This window comes from Felis catus, chromosome D1 (genome assembly GCF_018350175.1).
Source record: "Felis catus isolate Fca126 chromosome D1, F.catus_Fca126_mat1.0, whole genome shotgun sequence".
Lineage (NCBI taxonomy): Eukaryota > Metazoa > Chordata > Mammalia > Carnivora > Felidae > Felis > Felis catus.
The window spans coordinates 102,160,720-102,182,960 of record NC_058377.1 but is presented as its reverse complement, the minus strand read 5'-3'; the positions used below and the strand labels follow the sequence as shown (position 1 = coordinate 102,182,960).

Genomic DNA, 22,241 nt, shown 5'->3' with positions numbered 1-22,241 from the left:
TCCAGCTGGATTTCAATCTGCATAATTTGTCCCATTTAGAGGGGAGGGGAGGGGGTGAGAGTAGGAAGGTGGGGAGGGTTGGGGAGGGGGTGCTCCAAAGGCCAGAGGAAACCAGGGACTAGAGGCTGGGGAGAAGGTGGGTGGTAGCCAGAGGGTGGAGGCGGGGCTGGGAGGAGAGCAGGCTGCAAACCTCAGATAACATTCTGCCCAGCTCTGCTCGGCAGGGCTCAATTTGGTCCACTTGCCCGGGGACAAGAGGAAAAAAACAAAACAAAAAAAAAAAGTGGGCTGTAACTTAAAGATCTTAAGACTCCCAAGTGAGGGGTGGGTCTGGAGGTGGGTGGGAGGAGGGAGTGACCAGACAAGGAGGAGACAGAGACTCAGGAGGGCGCAAGGAAGCCTCTTAGCTGAGGCTGGGGCAAGGCGAGGAGAGGGCGGAGGGACGTCTGCAGGGGCAGGCACCCTCCAGAATCCGGAGGCAGCTTCTGCTTGCCGGGAAGGGCTCTGGACACCCTCAGCCCCTTCTCGCCTGCCCCCTGAGGCTCGGGCCAGAAGCCCAGGGCGGCCGCCGGGGTCGGGGCCGCAGCCACGGAGCTGGTACCCGCGGGAGCCCCTGCCCCGTCTTCTCTCCGCCGCCCAGCATGGAGGAGGCCGGCGACTTTGACACCTACTACGGGGCAGACAACCAGTCTGAGTGCGAGTACACGGACTGGAAGTCCTCGGGGGCCCTCATCCCCGCCATCTACATGCTGGTCTTCCTCCTGGGCACCACGGGCAACGGCCTGGTGCTCTGGACCGTGTTCCGCAGCAGCCGCGAGAAGAGGCGTTCGGCCGACGTCTTCATCGCCAGCCTGGCAGTGGCCGACCTGACTTTCGTGGTGACCCTGCCGCTGTGGGCCACCTACACGTACCGGGACTACGACTGGCCCTTCGGCACCTTTGCTTGCAAGCTCAGCAGCTATCTCGTCTTCGTCAACATGTACGCCAGCGTCTTCTGCCTCACCGGGCTCAGCTTCGACCGCTACCTGGCCATCGTGAGGCCGGTGGCCAACGCTCGGCTGAGGCTGCGGGTCAGCGGCGCCGCGGCCACGGCCGTCCTGTGGGTGCTGGCCGCCCTCCTGGCCGCGCCGGTCATGGTGTTCCGCGCCACCGGGGACCTGGAGAACACCACCAGGGTGCAGTGCTACATGGACTACTCCGTGGTGGCCGCCTCCGGCTCCGAGTGGGCCTGGGAGGTGGGCCTGGGGGTCTCGTCCACCGCCGTGGGCTTCGTGGTGCCCTTCACCGTCATGCTGACCTGCTACTTCTTCATCGCCCAGACCATCGCCGGCCACTTCCGCAAGGAGCGCGTCGAGGGCCTGCGGAAGCGGCGCCGGCTGCTCGGCATCATCGTGGTGCTGGTGGTGACCTTCGCCCTCTGCTGGGTGCCCTACCACCTGGTGAAGACGCTCTACACGCTGGGCGGCCTGCTGCGCTGGCCCTGCGACTTCGACCTCTTCCTCATGAACGTCTTCCCCTACTGCACCTGCGTCAGCTACGTCAACAGCTGCCTCAACCCCTTTCTCTACGCCTTCTTCGACCCCCGCTTCCGCCAGGCCTGCGCCTCGGTGCTCTGCCGGGGCCAGGGCCGGTGCGGGGCCGCGGCCCACAGCGGCAGCGGGGAGAAGTCCGCCAGCTACTCCTCCGGGCACAGCCAGGGGCCCGGCCCCAACTCGGGGAAGGGCGGAGAGCAGATGCTCGAGAAGTCCATCCCCTACAGCCAAGAGACCCTGGTGGTGGACTAGGGCTGGGGTCGGAGGGGAGCCCGGTGCCCTCCGCCTGCCCCGGCCTCTGCCCCCCCGCTCTCTGAAAGTCAGGTAGCATGATAGCACCTTCTCCCTTGCACTTGGCCCTCTTCCCTGCCGCCCGCCTCCTTGCCCGCTCCTGTGGTCCTTCCTCCTCCAGTCTTGTTCAGATGTGTGTAGTTTAGTGGAAGGAGACTGAGCCCTGCAGACCCCTGCTCAGCCGCTCGGTGTCGGTGAGATGGACCTTGCACCAGTCTCTTGACCTCTCTGAGCCTCGGTTTCCCCATTTGTATAAAATGGGGGAAGTCACGCTGGCTCAGCTGACGTGGGTTGCCCCACCCCTTTTCATGGCTCTCCATCTTTTTCTTCTCCCTCCTTTTCCCCTAATTTTCTCTCCCCATGTCCCTGTCCCTGCTTCCCCTCCCTCTGCACTTTCCGTTCTGAATCCTCTCCAGCCCAGCCACCTCTCTCACAGCACACCCCCTCCCTCAATCCCTCCTTCTTCCCCTTTTTACCTCCCGGGTCTGCAGGGCTCCTAAGGGTTAAGAATCCTGAAGCTTGCACACAGGGCCCCTGCTGCAGCTCTGTCTGGTTCCCTGAGAGTGCAGGCGGGGGAGAGAGCAGCAGGGACCGGGACTGGAGGGCTGGGGCCAGCCAAGAGTTAACTCCAGGCTCTGCAGCTGGGAGCTCCAGAACTTTCCCCCAAACTGGATCAGTTCACTGTGTTTTCGGGCACTAGGTTATCCCAGACGGGTGCCTCCCTTCCTGCGTCCCCCTCCCCAATGCCAACAAGATATGCTTTTTATAGATTTCCTCAGACCCTCTCGCTCAGTCTCTTCATGGCAATCAGAAGGCTACCATATTTGGTGAAGGGACGGCTCCTTGTTTCATTATATGAGTGGGGGAGGGCTTGGGAGGGGAACATGGAGGAAGAAGGGAGTCTGTATTTAGTCTATATGCTGCTTGGCTTCCCTCTCTGATTCCTCATCCTTCCAGCCTCCTCCAGAGCTGTGAGCTGCAGGTCTTATCTCCGTCTCCCCCCTACACCCTGTCATCCCCAGACAGGAGGCTTTTTTCTTGAGCACTGGTGCTTCTTGGTGACAAGAGTTGTGTGTGTGTGTGTGTGTGTGTGTGTGTGTGTGTACATAGATGAAGTCATTTGTCACTTGGGTGAACTACCCCCTACTCTCTACCACACCTCCACTCTTCACACAATATCCTTGGGGGAAGAGGGACATATTGAAGCAATATAGAGTAAAAATGAGTCCACCCCCCACTGGATTTGGGGGCTCTGACGGCTGGTCCGTGCTTTAAGAGAGAAGTCTATGTTACTGCTGGGGCCCCTCTGGGGAGATCTGTCCCCAGGACAGTGGCGCCCAAGACCTAGGGAAACCCGATGTGGTGGGTCCCATTCTTCCTAGTTCCATGAGGGAAGCAGGAGGTGGTAAAGAGCTTCCCATGGCCCCCTTTCCACACCTCCCCACCCTGCTTCGAGTTTAGCCTTTTCCCAGGTCTGTGGCCCTCTCTCTAAGGAGGCTGCTTTCTTGCCTGGGGTGAAAAGAACTGGGTGGGTTTTTTTCTCATCTCACCATCTGGACAGGAGCCCCTCGGCAGGGCTGAGGGCATGACTTCATGGCACCAGAGAGGCCTCAAGGACAAAATTGATGGTGGGGCCTTTGTGAGCTAGGGGCAGGGGTGTGTATATTCCAGGTTTTGTTCTCAGAGGACTCCGGATGGGATGTGAAGGACGAGATTTGCACCACGGAGGCAGGAAGAGCCCAGCTTGGTGTCAATGGAGAGCTTGACCATCCCTGGGATGGCGCCAGCCCCGGGAGCAGAGGAAGGAGGAGAAAGGAAGAGACTCCTCTCAGCTCAGTCTCCCCCTCACAGGATAGAATCTTCCCTTCTCAGCCCAGCACTGTCCTCAAAGCATGCTGTCAAGGCTGGAGAAAGCTTCTAGAAGGGAAGCTTCCGAGACTCTCCTCGGTGACCCCAGAGACCTCTTTCCTGGAACTCATCGGTGGCCCCGGACAGAGGGTGGAGGCTACCCCATCCCCTTCCAGCCCCTTCCTCTTCATAACGTCTCTGCTACTTTCTGACTTTGTTAGTCACTGAGGTTCATTAAATAAATCTGTTTTGTGTAACTCTTGTGTCCAGAGCTTCTTCTCACACAAGTGTCTTGGGATGGGGAAAGGCCCCCAGTTTGCAAATGGTGCAGTGGGAGGTGGCGTGGGCATGGCTGAGGGGGCACAGGAGGAAAGTAGGGGCTAACGGGAGTCAGGTGGGAAACTAGAAAGGGAGGGGGGAGGTGGGAAGAGCACGGAGAGATACACGCCAGGGCAGGGCAAGGGTTGGGAGTGAGAGCAGGGGAGAGCACAGGAAATAAAGCAGCTCAGTTTTTGGCTCTGAAAAGCTGTGGAGCCAATGGGCCCATATTTTGGAGTGCACCCATTCATTCATTCACTCATTCACTCATTCATTGTTCTGTGAGCATGCATTCAATTTAGATCAGAATTTCGGGTGCCTGGTCTCCAAACAGTCACTCAGGATGTTTTCAGGTACCCACTCCTGAGCAGCACCCCTGACCTACGGAATCAGGATTTCCTGGACTACCCCTCCAGAGGCTCACGACTGCTAAAAACTCACATGATTTCTGGAGGAGGCCAGGTTTGGGGATGTCCGCATCCACACAGATTCTCTGGGCAAATTAAGGTGGGCACAAAAGAGCAGAGAGTCAGAGATGGATGGTCACTGATTTGGGGGAGGAAGAGTCTGAAATGCAATCCTTGGGGAGGGGGACTACTCAGTCCAGAGGTGTTCCTCATCTTCCCTGAAGATTTCGGGCACTAACAGCGTCTGCAGATGATGCAAAGGTGGTCACTGCAGCAGGATGGATGGTGACGAGAGAGCCCGTGTCTACTGTGATTTACCACTGTGTGTGCGAAGCTCTTCCAAATATTATCTCATTTAATCTTATTTAAGAGCCGGGCATCTTTACCTCATTTTGCTGGTAAGGAAGCCAAGACTCGGAGAGATTAGTCAGGTGCCTCGACCAAGGTTGCACAACCAGTACATGGAAGAATGAGACCGGGGAGAGCTGAACCTGACCATTTCCAAAGCCCACGCTCTCAAGCACGAAGTACAAGTGAGGCAGGGCCAGGTGGGCTGGAAGGAAAGTGAGGGCCTCAGCTGTAAGGCGCTGGCACATGTGGGGAGTGCTCACCGCATAAGGACTGGTCCGGATGGGGAGGTGAGAGGAAGGGTGGGGGATGTGAGAGAGGGAGAGAGAGAGAGAGACAGAGAGACCGAGAGACAGAGGCAGAGAGAGAGTGAAGGGAGAGACAGAGACAGAGCTGTGGAGAGAGAAAGAAAGAGGGTGAGGAGGGGGGCGCCTGGGTGGCTCAGTCGGTTGAGCCTCGACCTTTGGTTTAGGTCATGGTCTCCCGGTTTGGGAGTTCAAGCCCCTCATCAGGCTCTGGGCTGACAGCACAGAGCTGGCTTAGGATTCTGTGTCTCCCACTCTCAGCCCCTCCCCCCTCACTTTCTCTGTCTCTCTTTCTCTTAAAAAAAAATAAACTTTAGGGGCGCCTGGGTGGCGCAGTCGGTTAAGCGTCCGACTTCAGCCAGGTCATGATCTCGCGGTCCGTGAGTTCGAGCCCCGCGTCAGGCTCTGGGCTGATGGCTCAGAGCCTGGAGCCTGTTTCCCATTCTGTGTCTCCCTCTCTCTCTGCCCCTCCCCCGTTCATGCTCTGTCTCTCTCTGTCCCAAAAATAAATAAACGTTGAAAAAAAAAATTAAAAAAAAAAAACTTTAAAAAAATGTTTAGAAAACGAAAACAGTGGGTGAGGAGGGAGAGGGTTGAGGGTTGCGGTGAGAAGGAGGAGGGAGCTGGAGGACTGGGTGTCGCTTGTTTTCAGCCTTTGGAAGCACACCAGGGAAAAGCTGCAAGAATTTACAACTGCTACGAGCTATTCAGGCTTTTTTTTTTTTTTTTTTTTTTTTTTACAGATGCTGGAAAAAAAAAAAAACAACCCAAAAAACAAAACAACACAACCACCTCACCAGCCCTCCAGGGAAATTTAAGGTAAGTTATCCAAAAATTGTACGATTGTAGAACAGTTAATAATTCGTTCATCCACACATTTCTTCCTTTCTTCACTGACTCACTCACTCATCTGGTTATTCATCCAGTCCTTATTTACCATTTTGGTGCCAAGCAGCACGGTGGGCACAGGATAAATGGTGAACAGGACTCAGGCAGATGGAGGCAGCAGCGAGAGGGGTGATGATAATCAGCAAGCTCTAAGGAGGGAGTGTACAAGGTGTTCCAAGTGCTTAATGGAGACGGTGGAAGGAGTCTAGGCAGGGTGTCAGGGCAGACTTTAGAGACAGTGCCTTCCTTGCGAGGGCTGCTCTGGAAGGGAGGAGGGTGAGCGGTTGGTGGGGAAATTCTCCATGTAGTGGAATTACCAGAGAGGAGACAGAGAACAGCCCCTCCAAGAACTGCAAAGCAGCTCATCTACTCACCAGTGCTTTCTGCCCTATACCAGCTCTGGGAGGGAAGCCAGGCAGAGGCCCAGAGGAAAGCCTGCCCAGGTCTCAGAGCGTGGATGACAGCAGCCTGGGGCCGGGGACCACGGTGCAGGTCTCTAGACAACCTGGGGGCCAGGGATTTTTTAGGGGGTGACTTCCTGTTTCCCCCTGCCTGGGCATGAACTGTTTTCTCTTGAAGATATCTGCCAGGGTCTTAGCTTAGACAGAGGCTGGGAGCTTTGGTCCTCTCATACCATGCTTGTTGGAGAGAAAGATGCTAAAAGGGGCTGATGGATCCCTTGGGAAGACCACACCTGGAAGCCAGGATGACACAGCATGACCGGAGCTGGATGTGACATCTGCCTTTCTCAGCTGGTTCCACTCTGTCTGAACTCTGGGGAGTTGGAAGCTTGCAGGGCCTGAAGCAGCAGGTGCAGCCCTTGTGAATTATTACCCAAATGCTTACACAGTCCCTGTGAGCAATGTTGGAGAAGATTACAAAGGGGGCTTACAATCAGGTTGACAGTCAAGGAGATTCAGAGACCTTGGGCTGATTACTTATAGTTAGACTGTGAGAGTTTCAAGCAATGTTCATTGATTCATTCATTCAACAAGCTTTTGTTCAATGCCTACTATGTTCCTGCTGTCTCAGAAGGTGGGGATGCTAAGAACCTGACACCATCCCTGACTTCATGGAGCTACATGGAGAGCTTCAACTTCCCATTGAATAGATGGGAAACTAAGGTCTTGGGAGGGAGGGAGATTTATACACAGACAGTGGGAATACGGCAGAGGTGGGACTAGAACAGGCACTTCCTGCTGTGAAGCAAGAGCTGCCACATGAATTTTCGGGGGAGACATCCAGTTTTTGGCTCCAGGTTTAGAAAAGAGAGAAAGTCGTTTTTGGAGAATATGAAGAGTGAGTGAAGAGGGTCAGAGCAATGATGGACTGCCAGCTGGGCAGGGGGTGGGCACAAAGTTGCTTGAAGATGATTATCCATAGTTCTGTCACTACATCTTTTGCTTTAGACTTACAGAAAAAATTGCTGATTTAATACAGAGAGTTCCCATCTATTCCACATTGAGTGTCCTTTATTATTAACATCTTACATTAGCATGACCCATTTGTCTCCATTAATGACCCAGTATTGATATATGACTATTAACTAAGTCTATATTGTATTCAGACTTCTTCACTTTTTACCTAGTGTCCTTTTTCTGTCCCAGGATCCCATCCAGGATACCTCATTGCGTTTAACTAGCATGTCTCCTGAAGCTCCTCTTGGCTGTGACAGTTTCTCAGACTTTGTTTTTGATCACCCTGGTACTTTTGAGGAATACTGGTCTGGTAGTTTGCTCCATGTACTCCATGAGTACTGTGCCCCAGATCTTTGTTCTCTGAGTTTGTTCCTTGGACCAATAGCATCCACCACTGTCAGAGGTCTTTCAGAAACAAGTTTCTTGGGACACACCCTAAACTACTGAATCAGAATCTGTTTTGTTTATTTGTTTTGTTTTTTTAACTTACTTTGAGAGAGAAAGAGAGAGAGCAGACAAGGGGCAGAGAGAGAGAGGGAGAGAGAGCATCCCAAGCAGGCTCCACCCCACCAGCACAGAGCCCAAATTGGGGCTCAATCCCACAAACCATGAGATCATGACCTGAGCTGAAATCAAGAGTTAGAGGCTTAACCAATTGAGCCACTCAGGCACCCCCAGAATCTGTATTTTAACAACATCCCCCAGTGATTCTTCTGCACACTGAAGTTTAAGAAGCACTGGTCTTGATAACATAAACAAGAGAAGAATTGGGATTCAAACTTTACTTGTCTAACTGTGCTCTTAACAGAATGGATAGCAGAGACACAATCATGGTTTTGAAGAAAACAAGTTAAGTCATCACTAACATAAGGTGGACATGTCAGTGCTGCATTCGATTGCTTGTCTACTCTGATAAGTATCCCTTCCACAGCAATCACAATATAGAAAGGAGACAACTTGGTGACATGAAAAGCAAGCAGGTCTGAGAATCAAGAGAAGTAAACCAACCAAGTCAGCCACCACTTAGCAATGACATTAGGAAGGCCTCACTTCCTTCACTAGTGAAGGTAAGAACACTCTTTTCCAGCTCAATTATGCTGTGACTTCCATGCCAGCAGTCTGGGCTGACTGGTCTCCTGACACAATCAGAGTGGAAACCATTTCCTTCTCTAGCCTAAAGCGTCTATCTTTAGTCACTCCTTTGGTAATTGCTGTGTTGCTTTTGCCAAACATAAAAATAGCTTATTAGTAGTACATCAAATAACCACCACCTTCCAGGGGCCTGACAGCCTAACAGCACCCCCAATACAGAGCTTGCAACCAGCTGGATCCCAAGGATACTCAAGGGCTTCCAGGTCTCATCCCGGAAACCAATTAACTACCATGTTGGTGCATCCTTTTTCCTAAGGCAAGGGTTATATCCATGCTCTTCAACCCTGGAACCTTGGAATGACAGTTCCCAAACTCTGGGTCACTGTTGTCCCTGCTATTAAAGTCCTTTCTTTGCCAAAGATGCCAGACCCAGCCCACTTAGAGTGAAGCCTGGGGTCACTCTTGTCACCAGAGGCCACTTCATCCCCATCATACAGGAAAACTTCTCGAACTTATGGATATATTCCAGACCCAGAAGAAAATCTGCCAAATCTTCTCTGATGCTCTTAAGTCTGGCCCAGATTTTCTCAGGGACCGGAAGAGACGTTTGGCCTGAGTATTTTTATAGAGGGGGGGAAGTCCAAGAGGTGATTGTTCATTCAACTGGTACATCCCCACCATTATGAGTCCTTCCTCCATGAACAGGGATGTCCAGGCATAGATTCCCAGAAACTGTTTGACTCAGTGTCGGCTCCACTTGGCTCACTGATAACTTCCCCAGGAAGCCAACCAGCCTTGCACAACATCATCCAGCCAAAGAAACTTGAAGACACAGTTTCCATCACAAACACTGAACAAGGTGTTTCAGTGCTGTAACTTGAAGGGTCCTACTTACAAAACTATTAGAAGTGCCCCTGGAACATGGTCCAACTAGTCCTGGATTTTGGCTCTGTGGGTCCCAAGCAACAGTTCTAAGAGGACCATGCTATTTGGTTTACTTGAGTCAGTGGTTAAGAATCTTAGCGGTCATCAATCCCAGTTCATCTCTTCAGGCACCAGCCTTTACTTCATCTTTCTGGGCACTTTTAAAAGCAATCACCTTATTAAGCAAAAATCAGTTTTTCTCACCTTTCCTCCTGCCCGTTCTTTATCCACTTATTCGATCACTTAAACAAATACCCTTTAAGCGCCTGCCACATTCCAGGCACTGGGCATACAAAGATGTGTAAACATAGACCCTTCCTTAGAGCAGCTGCCCATACAACAGAGGAGGCAGACCAGTACACAGAGCTATTATAGTGGGACCAAATCCCAGTGCTGGGGGGGACACGAAGTGGAGGAGAAATAGTGTGCTGGCCAAGTAAGGTAGTTCAAGCAGGTCTGGGAAATCCATTTCTGATTATCCTGTCCACACAGGAGGCAGCCTTGTGTAGAAAGAGATGTGCCACATGGCTAAATAATAAAGTGTGAAACAACATGGGCAACATGTCCATTGAACACAAATATTGTCTCATGGCACCAGATTTCTAGTTATTCAGGCAAGAAAATGAGTCCTAGGGTGGCTTTGCAGGTGGGAGACAATGATGGACCTGCGACTTAGGCCAGTGCATCAGCCCTGCCTGTGATCACTCCGGTGAACACCAGAAGATGGATGTGTGTCTCCACAGCATCCTCTGTGTCCCCTGCAATGATGCTATTTATTATTCACTGTTGAACTCCAACAGAGCAGGAATCCCTTGTACGTTATTTTTTGCACTATCTTTATCATCTAGCATGTGCCTGGTATATGGAAATAAGAATATATTTGTTTAAAAAGGGTACTCATCAATGGATCGTTTTCTTATCTGTAAAATGGGATAATAAAGGTAGTTATCCCATAGGACTATTTTGATGGTTCCATGGGGTACTGTCTACAAGGGTCTTGCATGGTCTCTGGCACATAAGAGGTGATCAATATGAATTTAACCCATTCAGGCTGCTATACCAAAAATATCATAAACTTGGTGGCCTATAAGCAATGAACATTTATTTCTGAAGGCTGGAAAATCCCATATCATGACCCTGGCAGATCTGATGTCTGGTGAGAACCTACTTCCTCGTTGACAGCCATTTTCTCACTGTGTCCTTACATGGTGGCAAGGGAGCTCTCTGGGGTCTCTTTATAAGGGCACTAATCTCATTTATTAAGGTTCCACCCTCATGATTAATCATTTCCCAAAGGCCTCACCTCCAAACACCATCACATTGGGGGTTAGATTTCAACACGTGAATTTTGGGGGGAAACATTCAGTTTGTGGCAAATAGGTTTTAATTTTCTTCCATTTTCCCTTTTCACCTTTCCTATTACAAAAAACAAGCCACTTGATGACCTTTCCACTACAGAAGGCTTGGAGGATCTTTGCACTGTAAAAGAGCCTAAGGAAGAAGGGGGTGTTCAACTCCAAGACTGTGGTTATCAGTAATTCTTCTTGTATTTAAAATATTTTTATCTTGGTGGTAACAACAAAATAAAACTACAGACTTTTGACAGAAGTTTGCATATAAAATTAATCTGGTCAGAAGTTTGTTGGAAAAGAAAGATTAAAAATAATATACTGCACATATATTTTTGCATTCAAAATTCACAATCTCGATAGTCTTTTAAGTCAGTGTGAGCCCCAGCTTCTCTGTATGGGAATGTAAAAAGGGCCTTATATAATGCCACACCAGTGGTCCAGGGACACAGTTGTGTTCTCAGTGCTGTCCTGGAAAGCCATCCCCTGTCCCCCAGGCCTGAACATCAACTTCCCCACCTGTAACTTGAGGAGACTGAATGAGATCAAGGCAGATGTCCCCTTCCCATTGTAGTGGATGGTCTTTCTTGCTTGATTATGGGTCTAGCCAGCACTCTGGACATTTGAAGCAGCAAATGTGGTTTTGGATTATCACCTTTAAGAACTGACATTCAAGGATTTAAGAATTGCTAATGGCGAGATCTCAGACATTAGAATTGAAGATGGGCCTTGAAGGATGACTAGGATTTTGGCAACTTGAATGGGGAATGGGATTGGTAGGAAGCTATCCAGACTTACAGGACAGTGTGAGCAGAGGCAAGAGTGCAGGGAAGAAGGCATGAGACATTTGAGGAACAGGTCTAGCCAGCTTGTGTGTAGGGCATACATAGAAGGGAGTGTGAGAGTTATTCATTCAACAAGTATTTACTGAACACTTACTGTATGCCAGTCACTGCTAAGCACTGTGATTACAATGGAGGATGAGATAGGCATGGTCTTTCCTCTTGGCAAGTTATCATTTTTTGGGGGGAAGATAGACAATAAACAGGTGCATAAGCAAATATATTAAATGGTGGATTACAAAAAAAAATGCTGTGAAGGAAATAACATTTCAAATAGAAAATGATGTTGAGGATAATTTCAGACAGGTGCTCAGGAAGGAAGGCCTTCTTGGAGAGTGACCTTTTCAGTTGACACCTGACAGATGAGAGTGAGCCCACCATGCCAAGGGCTGGCTGAGAGAGTTCTGGATGTGGAGAGCAGCAGGTGCAGACACTCTGAAGCAGGAAAGATCTCAGTAGGTTCTCGGAACCACTGTCAGGGCCTTTGGAAGACTAGTGAGCAGGGGGCCAGGGAGAGGGTGGCATGAGACAGTGTTAGACAGGCAGGGGCCAGCTCATGCAGGGCTTTGAAGGCCATGGTGAAGAGTATGACTTTATTCTAAGTGCAATGAGAAACCATCAGAAATATGACATCCAGTTTGGATAAAATTACCTTTCAGGCGGCTGCATAGAGAATGAATTAAAGGGGATCAAGAGGGAAACAGAGAGATTAGTTAAGAAACCACTTCAGAGGCCAAGATGAGAGATGATGGTGGGTTGCATGAGGGTGGGGTCCAATGAGACTGAGAAGGGAGACACATTTGAACCATATTTTGGATGCAGGATGAATAGGACTTCTGATGGCCTGGATGTGGGTGAGTGGATGGGGAGAGGGGAGATAGAGAGAGAAAGAGGCAGAGAGGGAGAGGGAAAGGAAGAGAGAGAGGGAGAGAGGGAGGGAGGGAGGGAGGGGGAGAGAGAGAGGAAGGGAGGGAGAGAGCTTGAGAGACAGAGAGAGAGAGAGAGAGAGAGAGAGTGTTATCATAAGTTTCTGACTTGAGTAACTTGGAAGAGGGTGGAGCCAGTTACTGAGATAGAGAAGGTAGGAGAAAGAATAGTTTAGTGTGTGTGTGTGTGCGTGTGTGTGTGTGTGTGAGAGAGAGAGTCAAGATTTCTGCTTTCGCCATGTCATATCTGAGATGTTCATAAGATATCCAAGTGAAGATGTCAAGAAGGCAGTGTGACATGCAAATCTGGAGCTCTGAGGAGACGTCAGGCTGGTGATAAGATCTGAGCATGGTAGCAATGGAACAATGAAGAAAGCTGCTGAGAGGTCAGATAGGAGGAGACCAGACCATTGTCTTCTGGACTTGGTGACATGGAGGCCAATGGAGACAGGGACCGGTCACGGTGGGTTGTGTTGGTATAAAGAGAGGATGGAGGTGGGGCATTGGAGAATGCTTACAGAAACCACACTTTTCAAAAACTTTGTTGGGAAGGGGATCAGAGAAATGGACAGTAGCTAGAAGAGGAGGCGGGATGAAGAGAAGACCTCTAAACAATCGGGGCTGCGGGGCCATGTTTGTGTGCTGACAAAGATCTGAGAGAAACCACAACTGTGAATGAGAGCAAGAGTAAGACATAAAGAGGATGGTTCTTCCACAGAGAGGGGATGATCAGAGGAGAAAAGCTTTCAAGAAGATCAGAGAGGGTGTGAGCTTGAATACGTGGGAAAGGACCAGTCCGATAAGAAGAAAGAACATTCCTTCGGCACATTAGGAAGGAGGCAAGGAACCAGTAAGTTGCGGGGTTTTGGTGGCAGGAAGGTGAGGGAATCGTGGTTTGTGACTTCATTTTTCAGTGAATTGTAAGTTGAGGCCATCAGCTGTGCCTCATGAGGTAGGGAAGGGTATATAAAGTTTTGAGGGCATAGGGATGCCTGGGTGGCTCAGCTGATTGAGTATCCAACTTTGGCTCAGGTCATGGTCTCTCAGTTCACGAGTTTGAGCCCATACCGGGCTCATTGCTGTTGGTGTGGAGCCTGATTCTGTTCCTCTGTCCCCTTATCTCTCTGCTGCTCCCTTACTTGTGCTCTCTCTCTCTCTCTCTCTCTGTCTCTCTCTCTCTCTCTCCCCCTCTCTCCCTCATAGAAATAAATAAACACTAAAAATAACAAAATAAAGTTTTGGGGGCATAAAGTATTATCTTGGGCAATACAAAAATCTAAATTCCCTGTACATCTCTGATTCTCCCCTTTGAGATTTGGGTCCATGAGTTTAAAGCAAAATCCCTTAGCCAGGCTGTGTGATTTTCCCTGACAATACTTCGCTGCTGTGGTTTTAGGCAAAGAGGACGTACTCAAGCAGGCATTGGAGTTTTGCAAGGTGACTGTGCCAGAGGAAAGAGGTGCAAGGGTGTCTGGGTTTTTTGCAAGGAAGTGGTTATCAAGAGGGACAATGGCATTTAATTTATGTAAGAAAGGAGGCAAAGAGGGGAGGCAGTTGCCAGCTGGTGGACCGTGAGATCAGTGGGTTGGTGGTCAGGATACTGAGGCAAGAAAAGTTGGGGGGCACTGGGGTGGCTCAGTCGGTTAAGTGTCCACCTCTGGATTTTGGCTCAGGTCATGATCTCACAATTTGTGAGAGCAAGCTCTTCGTTCTCAGGGCTGCCAGGGAAAATCACACAGCTCAAGTCCGTGATGAAGGAAGGGTGATGACCAAGGAGCGTAGCATGACCTCAACGAGGAGGAGGGCGCAATGGAAGGAGAGCCATAGGTAGCCTCTCTGATACTTTTGTGCACATTAGGAAAACAAAGTTCCACCTCCAGGGAAGGAGCCCCGCCCCGGGACTCACCACTTTGGGAGGGTAGATTGTGTTTTACTTACTCCTCAGGTGGACATCCTTGGCCAGGACATACCTCACTTGTCCTATCTGTACAGCCATGCCCTGCCGCCCTGGTTGAATAGCCTAGGCATGAAAGGAATCAGCTTCCTGCAGGAGAGATGTCCTGACAGAGGCAATGGGGAGCAAAGGTCAACCTCTCATTTTGCAGACAGAGACACTGAGGGCCAGAGAAGGGAAAGAACTCAAACACACAGGAGGTTGGTGGCAGAATTGGAGCAAAACTCTGTTTTCCTGACTCTCAGCACCACCCTACCATGGGAGTGATGTTTTAGCAAACACTCCAAATTGCAAATTCAAAAACATGTTGTCCCTCAAAGTTGCTTCTGTGGGAGGTGGCAGACTTCTTTCTAGTGATGCTGCCATTGTTCCAACCATTTCTGGAAACTCCGTCAGAAAAATGATCTTCAGAGCCAGCTTCTGAGTCACAACGACAGCCCACTGTACTGTAGAGCCTTCTTTAATACAAGGCATGGACCTTGTCTTTTGCTGGTGCTGGGTCTGAGACCCCAAGACGCAGCCTGGAAATATGGCCTCTCTTCACTTTATTTCAATATATACTTTTTGTGCACTCAGTATGTTCCAGGCCTGTGAGATCCCTATCTAAGACAGCGTGTGTGTTGGGGAGGGGTGTCAGATATTGCTGTGAGGTATGTTCAGTCCAAACAGGTTTTGTTTTGCAAGGCTGGTATGCATGGGGTTTACATCCTTCTGGCATCTTCAATGCAAACAACAGAACCTCCTCCAGCTATTTATGCAGAAAATGAATTTAATAGAGGAGATGTGTTAGGTGGTTTGCAGAATCTCTGGGGAATTAGGCTTCAGGAAGGAGCCTTCCTTGAATTATTTGGTTCTAAGGGGGAGTGCACACTGCGTGCACCATGAAGTTCTGTGTGGGACCAGCACAACAATTCCACCACTGCTGACTCCCCGACCTCTCTGCTTTCCTGCTGTTCCCCCCCACGTCAGCCAGAAGAGATGTTCCATGCAACTCCTGGGTCCCTAGGTTGTTCTCCAAAACAAATTCTTTCTTGCATGTGCAGGGTTGGTGGAGCCCAGGCCTCCTGCTGACAGAAGCTGCAAAGGAGGGGGGTATGGAGAAAGTGGAATCAGCCTCCAATTTGGGAGGCGGTGCTCAGATTATGGGAAGACCCTTAGACATAGGGAGTTTGTGCAAAAGAACAGTGAGTGTTGCAGATGTGACAAAGGTTGCCTACTAGGCCTTCCTTGGGCTATGATGCTTAGAATTTGGCCCAACTCCACAGAGAGTGATCACCAGCTCAGAGATGCCAGTATAACTAGACTCCGTGTGCTAAAAATTCAGAGTTTCCTTTAGTAGTTAGAAACCGAAAGTTGTTTCTCCAAGCCCTGCAAATGGGTGGTTGTCAAGGTCAAATCCTCCTGCCAGCAAACCTGTGTTCATGGAGAGAGCTGAGACAGTCCACCTGGAAATGCTATTCCTCAGTGATCCAGAATTCCTTCTCTCTAAGTCTCTAGAATAAACAGAAGGACGACCCAGCAGCTCCCTGTTTTCCCCTGTCTTTTCCATGCTGTGAAAGATACATCTGACAGGCCTCTATGGAGTGCTTACCAGGTAGTGGGCTTGAGCCTGGGCCGAGGAGGCTAGGACTTATTCAGAGATGAGTAAGATATAGACTCTGTTTCTGGGAAACACAGTCTAGTGTTGGAGACAGACAGGCTTAGGCTTAACTGTGTGTCAGTGGGGTACAGGGAGTGGAGAATGGGGCCTTGGGGTCTTTGAATCTTGAGGCTATGTCTTGGGACTTGTAAACTTGTTTTCCCATCTGCAAAGTGGAGATAATGACTCAGCTCATGTGGTTGCTTGAAGGAGTCAACAGTATAAAGTGTGTGGAGTAGCCAGCGCTTAGCACATAGTAGGCACTCAGAAAGTATGGTTTTCCCAATGCCTCCAGACCCCTCTTTCCCTCCTTTCAGTAGGAAGTGTGATGGGGTCATAGAGAAGGTGGGGGTAATTCTTGATGGATTTGGGCTGGGCTCCTAACGATGACAAGGTTCTTTAGGCATGGGTGAGGAAGATGCTTTGGGCCCTGGATGCGGCATGATCAAAGCCATGGAACGCTGTGTTTGGGGAATGGTGGACTGAACATCTGGCTGGAGGTGTGAGTGGGAGGGCAGACTGACTGGAGGGAGGTTAGGGGCTCTGTGAGTTACGCGGGGGTCTGGATGTTCTCCTGTAAGCCTGGGTGGTCAGTGAAGGACTTTAAGGCAAAAGACCATTCCCAGAAGGCCAGAGCAGCTGCTCTTTGGCTGGCGAAAATCTCTCTCTTTTATTTACCCTTGCTCTGGACGTTGGGAGTTCTCCACATCTCTGCTTTGAGATGAGGTTGGAGGAAGTGGACTGTTTCTTGGCCCCCATTCAGCCTGGGGATGCGTGTGGTTGGATGACTTGGAGAGTGTCTTAACACCATGACTCTTTCAAATGAGAACCATAATACTGCTATTTGGTGAACATCTACACTCCCAATGCAATGTTAAGTATTTTGCAGCACTAACCCCACATCCTTTAACTTTGTAAAGGCAGATACTGTCATTTCTGTTTTGCAGAAGGGGAAACCGAAGCTAGAAATGTTAGGCAATTTGCTTAACGTCACGTCGCCAATATATAGCCCTGCTAGGGTTCAGAGCTGTGTTTGTCCAGCTGTAAAATCTGAGGTGGTTTCACCACACTATGCTCCTGGGTGCCGCTAGGTTATTTCTAATTGGCATGAAAACTCGTGACATGAAAACTCCGTGTCTGTATACGTCTGCATGTCTTTACCTCTCTACTTGTATCCATACTCATATCTATTTCTCATTTCTCTCTCTACCTATCTATCTAACAAAATGGCAGGAATTTACCAGTTCAATTTCTCTTTCCTTCTCTTCCCCAAATCTCGGGGAATTCAGGTACACTCCCTTTTCTGGATGGGGAAACTGAAATGTGGTCAACTTTTGCCATCAAAGATGTCCTAGAGTGAGGGTGTCCTGCCCGCCACCTCAGCCATGGGCAGACCCAGAACTGGTTCCACAAGAAGAAAGTGGGGAGCAACTTACACGGTGTGGTAGATTCCCTAGACTTTGGTCTCTCCCTGCAGATCCTGCCAATCTCTTGGCAATGCTGGAAAACCTTTTATTCAAGTCGTTTGTGGTGTGGTGAAATGGATATGCCTCACAGAGACCTGAGTCCAAATATCAGCTCTGTCTTCACTAGCTACTGAGGTCCTTGGGCAAGTTATGAATGCCCTGAGCCTCATGTGTCTAGGTGTCAGCTTTGGGGAATGGTTAGTGTACCTCTTACAGGCTGCTGTAAGGATAAAACAAGATTCCTGTAAAATTCTGGGCACACAAATGCTTATCTGGTGTCTTCTTTAAATTTTTCTGGCCTGAGGTGGAAGTGTATTCAGTCACATTTGATGGTCATTTTGAATAATTATCCCCAGTCTCATCTTTGAAAAGACAGAATGGAATTAGATTGTAAGGCTGGTTGGCATTGGCAGGGAAAAGGTAGAAGAAGGGACGAAAGAACAAAGAAAGGGCATAAGCAGAGTTCGGTACCTTTATAATTTATTCAGGATCCAAGCCAGATCTGCCAGAGAAGGCAAAGGCAGTAGCAGCTGGGCCTGGGGGAGCCCCTTTGATGCAGACTGTGTCCGTAAAAGGTTGGATGAAATCTTCATCAAGCCATAAATACGTTTTGGGCTCCAAACACAACCTTTCCTTAAAGGGAAAAATGCTCTTAAGTGGGGAGGTGATTTTATTTGGGTTTCCCTGGGGTGGGCAGCACAGAAGACTCCTGGCAGGAAGCAGCCTTGGTGGCTCCTGGCCAGGCCGGTGGAGACCTCTGGCCTTCCCCCTGGTCCTCAGGAACTTCTGCTTCCCCAGGAGGAGGGAGGTGGCAGGGAGGAGGGGAAGGCACAGGGAGGACCATTTGGAAAAAAGGAGATTTCCAGAAAACAACTGGCTGTTAGGGAACAAGGTGAGTGAGATGACCCCAACTGATTGTTAGCCTTAAGGGAATCCTTGGTGCTTTTGGTTGCTGTTACGTGTTTTCCTTGTTTGCTTGTGACCCTTCGTTCTTGAGCACATCTTGGAGTCACTGAGTGATAAAGGATCACTGGGCTCATCTCTCCATTTTGCTTTAGGTAATAAAGGTCCAGAAAGGGGAAGTGAGTTCCCAGAGCCAGCTGGACTCTGCACCACCCTTTCCCTGCTCTACTGTGCTATTTTGTGATCTAATTATTCTAGAATTGGGTGGGTTGATATTAACAATAGCAGCAGCTGAAGTTCATTGAACACTTTTGAGGTAGACATTGCCTGAGCTGGAAGAGTATTTGATGGGATTTAGCTCATTTAATCCTGGGAGGTGAGGGTGTTCTTGTGACCGGTTCCATTTGCCAGATAAGGAAACTGAGTTTCAGAAGATTGGAATAGCCTGCCAAAAGTGAAGTGATAGCTGGCAAGGGGTAGGTGGGATTTAAGTCCGGGTGGATGGGATCCAGGGCTGAGATTTTCTCCACCACAGTGTGCTGCTGCTGGTTGGCATCCACTGTCTTTTACTCACCCCCTTGTCTTTTGCAAGGCTTGGTATGTAGAGGTCAGATTACTCAGTAAATTGTTTCTATGTAAGTGATGATGACATTTTTTCCTCATTTTACATTTCTGCTGGGTCTTGGTGCAGAGACTACACATTAGGTACTCAAGATTGATTAGCTCAAAATTAATTTTCATGAGTAAGAAGGGACTGCTTTACAGAGACAAGGCATTAATGGGCACATATGAGATCTGTTGTCTCCTTGAGATAAAAAATATGGCAAGAGAGTGCTTAGTTAATGTTATTTCACATTTATCCGGCACAGTGAAGAGAAGTAACATGAATTGAACACACTGTGCTGAGCGCTTTAGAATGTGTTATGTCAACATCGTTGGGACAGTCTTGGGGGAGGGTGCTCTATTGTTATTTACAGATGAAATTTAGAGTTACACTAACTTTCCTAGGGCAACACTGACAATTCAAGAGTAAGGTGAAGGACCTAGAAGAGTCAGAACCCTAAGTCCACTATGCCAAGCAACCCTCCAGGTGTTGGGAAAATCATTTAAATGGAAGGAGGACCAGGCTGGCATTCCATTCTGCCTGCTCAGGTGAGACCTGGGCAGAGGAAGGGGAGGGGGGCCATTTATTTTTTCCTCTGAAGACTGGGGAGTTAATCCAAGCTAGAGGTGGGCAATGAACTCAGCAGTGACTTTGGATGGGCCCAACAAATGGCATGAATCAAGGATCTTGGGCCAATGGGCCAATGGGTATGAACACTAACCACTCCCGTGTGCTCAGAAATATTTGGATTCCCAAGCAGACTGTGCTGAATGAGAACTAATTCCTAGGTTACCTCATTTACCAAAAAATTAAGCCGAAACAACCAAAGTGTCCACCAGACTTCTGGACTGCCTTGTAGAGGCTGATGAGAACAATCTGGGCTCTTGTTACCTATTTCTCTTGTTACCTATTTGAATGTTGCTAACACTTGGGGACCCTTCCCCAAAGTGAGTTCACTCCCTAGGATCTGGATCTCCAAGCTGGGACGCCTCAAAATGGGAAATGAAGTGTTTCTCTTCTGTGCTCATTTATCACTTCCCCACTGTTTTTTGTCCTTGTAGGCAGGATTGATGGCTTTTGCTGGGGTGGCACCGGAAAGCCTGTGGATCTGCAGTGTCTGACGTCACAGGCCTTTAAAACACCAAGAAGCAAGTTTCCAGTCTGTGAGCCGTAAGGCCAGGAGGCTTGGGGGTCTTGGTGGGGTGCTGGGGGATCCTGACAGTGTGGCAGCAACTCCAGGAAGTCCCCAGAAGGGTTTTGTTAACAGGCTAGGAATGAACAGTGTCATTCACTTATGGAGGGTGTGTGTTTTCTTAGTGGACTGAGCCCAGCTGTACTGGTGAGGGTGGGGCTGGTGAGCAGGTTTGTGTGTGTATTTGAGAGTCTGTATATGTGTGTGTTTGTGTGACTGTATTATGTATGTGTGTGGTTGTGTTTGTGTGTGTCTGAGCATAGGTATTATGTACGTGTGTATGTGTATGAGTGTGTAGTGTGAGTGTGTGACTGTGTGTTCCTTTAGCAATGCTAGCCTGGGTTTGGACTTAACCCAGCAAAGCCCCTTTGAAGTGGAAAGCAGAGAGCAAGCTTAGTCCCTCCTTCCTCCCAGACCAGAGCTTGTGTGGCTGCATGGTGGGGAAGGCATTTATAGCCTATTTTGTCACTTTCACACCATCTCCTATGTCCCAAATGGTGGCACCAACAGTATTTTTGTGAGGGACCCCTGGCTGCTAGGTCTCTCTGGTTTCCATGGAAACCATACAGCCCACTTGAAGGCTGTTGGAGGGAGGAGGGGCTAAGCAGGGTGGGAGGCTCCCTCTCCGGACAAAGGGGAGGGACAAAGGCTGGGGGAGGGGGAGCAGGGGTGTCGCTAAGGACGATTTATTGTCCTTATCTTACGGCTTTCCAAATTGCTCACAGGATAATGGAAGAGAAAGATGAACGGGACTGTGAGCTGTGTCCAGGAGCCTGAGCAAGGAGCCAAGAGTGGGACAAAGGGACTGGAAGAAGAGCCCTCTCCCCACCCCACTGCCTTCCAGATAAACCCTGAATTCCCTGGATGGACATTCAAGGCTTTCAGTATCTAACTCCACCAGAGCTGTCCACTTTCCTTGATTTCCTCCCTGACAGTCTCTCAGAACAAGTGTTGGCCTTGCTACTGTCCATACTGCCGGGGCAGTGACCTTGTCTTATTTATTGGTGCATCTCCAGTGCTTGGCTCTGTGGCTGAGCTGTATGCACTGATAAAAGGTGGATGCTTACTCCAGAACCGGGAACCTTTTATCTGACGGAGCTCCCTGCCTGGAAAACCCTCATTCTTCCCCCTCCCAGGCAAGGTCTAGCCCTTCCTTTGTGCCCAGCGCAAGCCTGCCCTCTCCACGAAGTTCCCACCCCCATTCACAACCAAGGTCTTTAAAACATACACGGAGGCAATATGCGTATCTGGTTTCTCTGAACACCCGCGTCCGTGCTTAATTCCAGCCTGTTCTGTTTTTAAAATTCAAGTTGTTTTCCTCCTGTGGGAAAGGGCATGGAATCTGGAGGACGATAATACTAATCTATCATTCAGTTCCTATCTTGAGTGATTTGCATGCATGGTATCATTAAAAAAAATTTTTTTTAACGTGTATTTATTTTTGAGAGGGAGAGAGAGAGCGTGAGCTGAGAAGGGGCAGAGAGAGAGAGGGAGACAAAGAATCTGAAGCAGGCTCCGGGCTCTGACCTGTCAGCACAGAGCACGACACGGGGCTCAAACCCACGAACTGTGAGATCATGACCTGAGCCCAAGTCTGGCGCTTAACCGACTGAGCCACCCAGGCACCCTTGCATGCACAGTATCATTTGAAGTAAAAACAATCTGAGTGCGAGTCTTGGCTCTTTGTCTACTATTTGTGAACATGAGCAGTTTCCTCAGTTTCCTCATCTGAAATACTGGAATTTTAAAGTCTATTTATTTGTTTTGAGAGAGAAAGTGAGTGGGTGAGAGGCAGAGAGAGAGGGAGGGAGAGAGAATCCCAAGCAGGATCTGTGTTGTCGGCACAGAGCCTGATTCGGGGCTGGATCTCACGTGAGATTGTGACCTGAGCCGAAATCGAGAGTCTGACCCTTAACCAGCTGAGTCACCCAGATGCCCCTGGAGTATAGGAATTACAAATAACAATTTCCATGTTCTCTTCAGAGGGTTATTTTG

At 49.4% G+C, this 22,241-nt stretch overlaps 1 protein-coding gene and 1 long non-coding RNA gene across 2 annotated transcripts; both read left to right on the top strand.

Annotated features, from left to right (window-relative positions):
- Nucleotides 1–348: 348 nt before the first annotated feature.
- On the top strand, nt 349–3,928 carry APLNR (apelin receptor). The gene has a single exon (XM_006937323.4). It carries the CDS (start codon nt 642–644, stop codon nt 1,782–1,784), a length of 1,143 nt encoding a protein of 380 aa, XP_006937385.1. The 5' UTR covers nt 349–641; the 3' UTR covers nt 1,785–3,928.
- A 15,538-nt stretch (nt 3,929–19,466) lies between these two features.
- LOC123380294 lies at nt 19,467–21,672 on the top strand. The gene is made up of 3 exons (XR_006585815.1): nt 19,467–19,602; nt 20,116–20,224; nt 20,972–21,672. It is a non-coding gene; the product is annotated as an uncharacterized LOC123380294 (long non-coding RNA).
- The last annotated feature ends 569 nt before the right edge of the window (nt 21,673–22,241 follow it).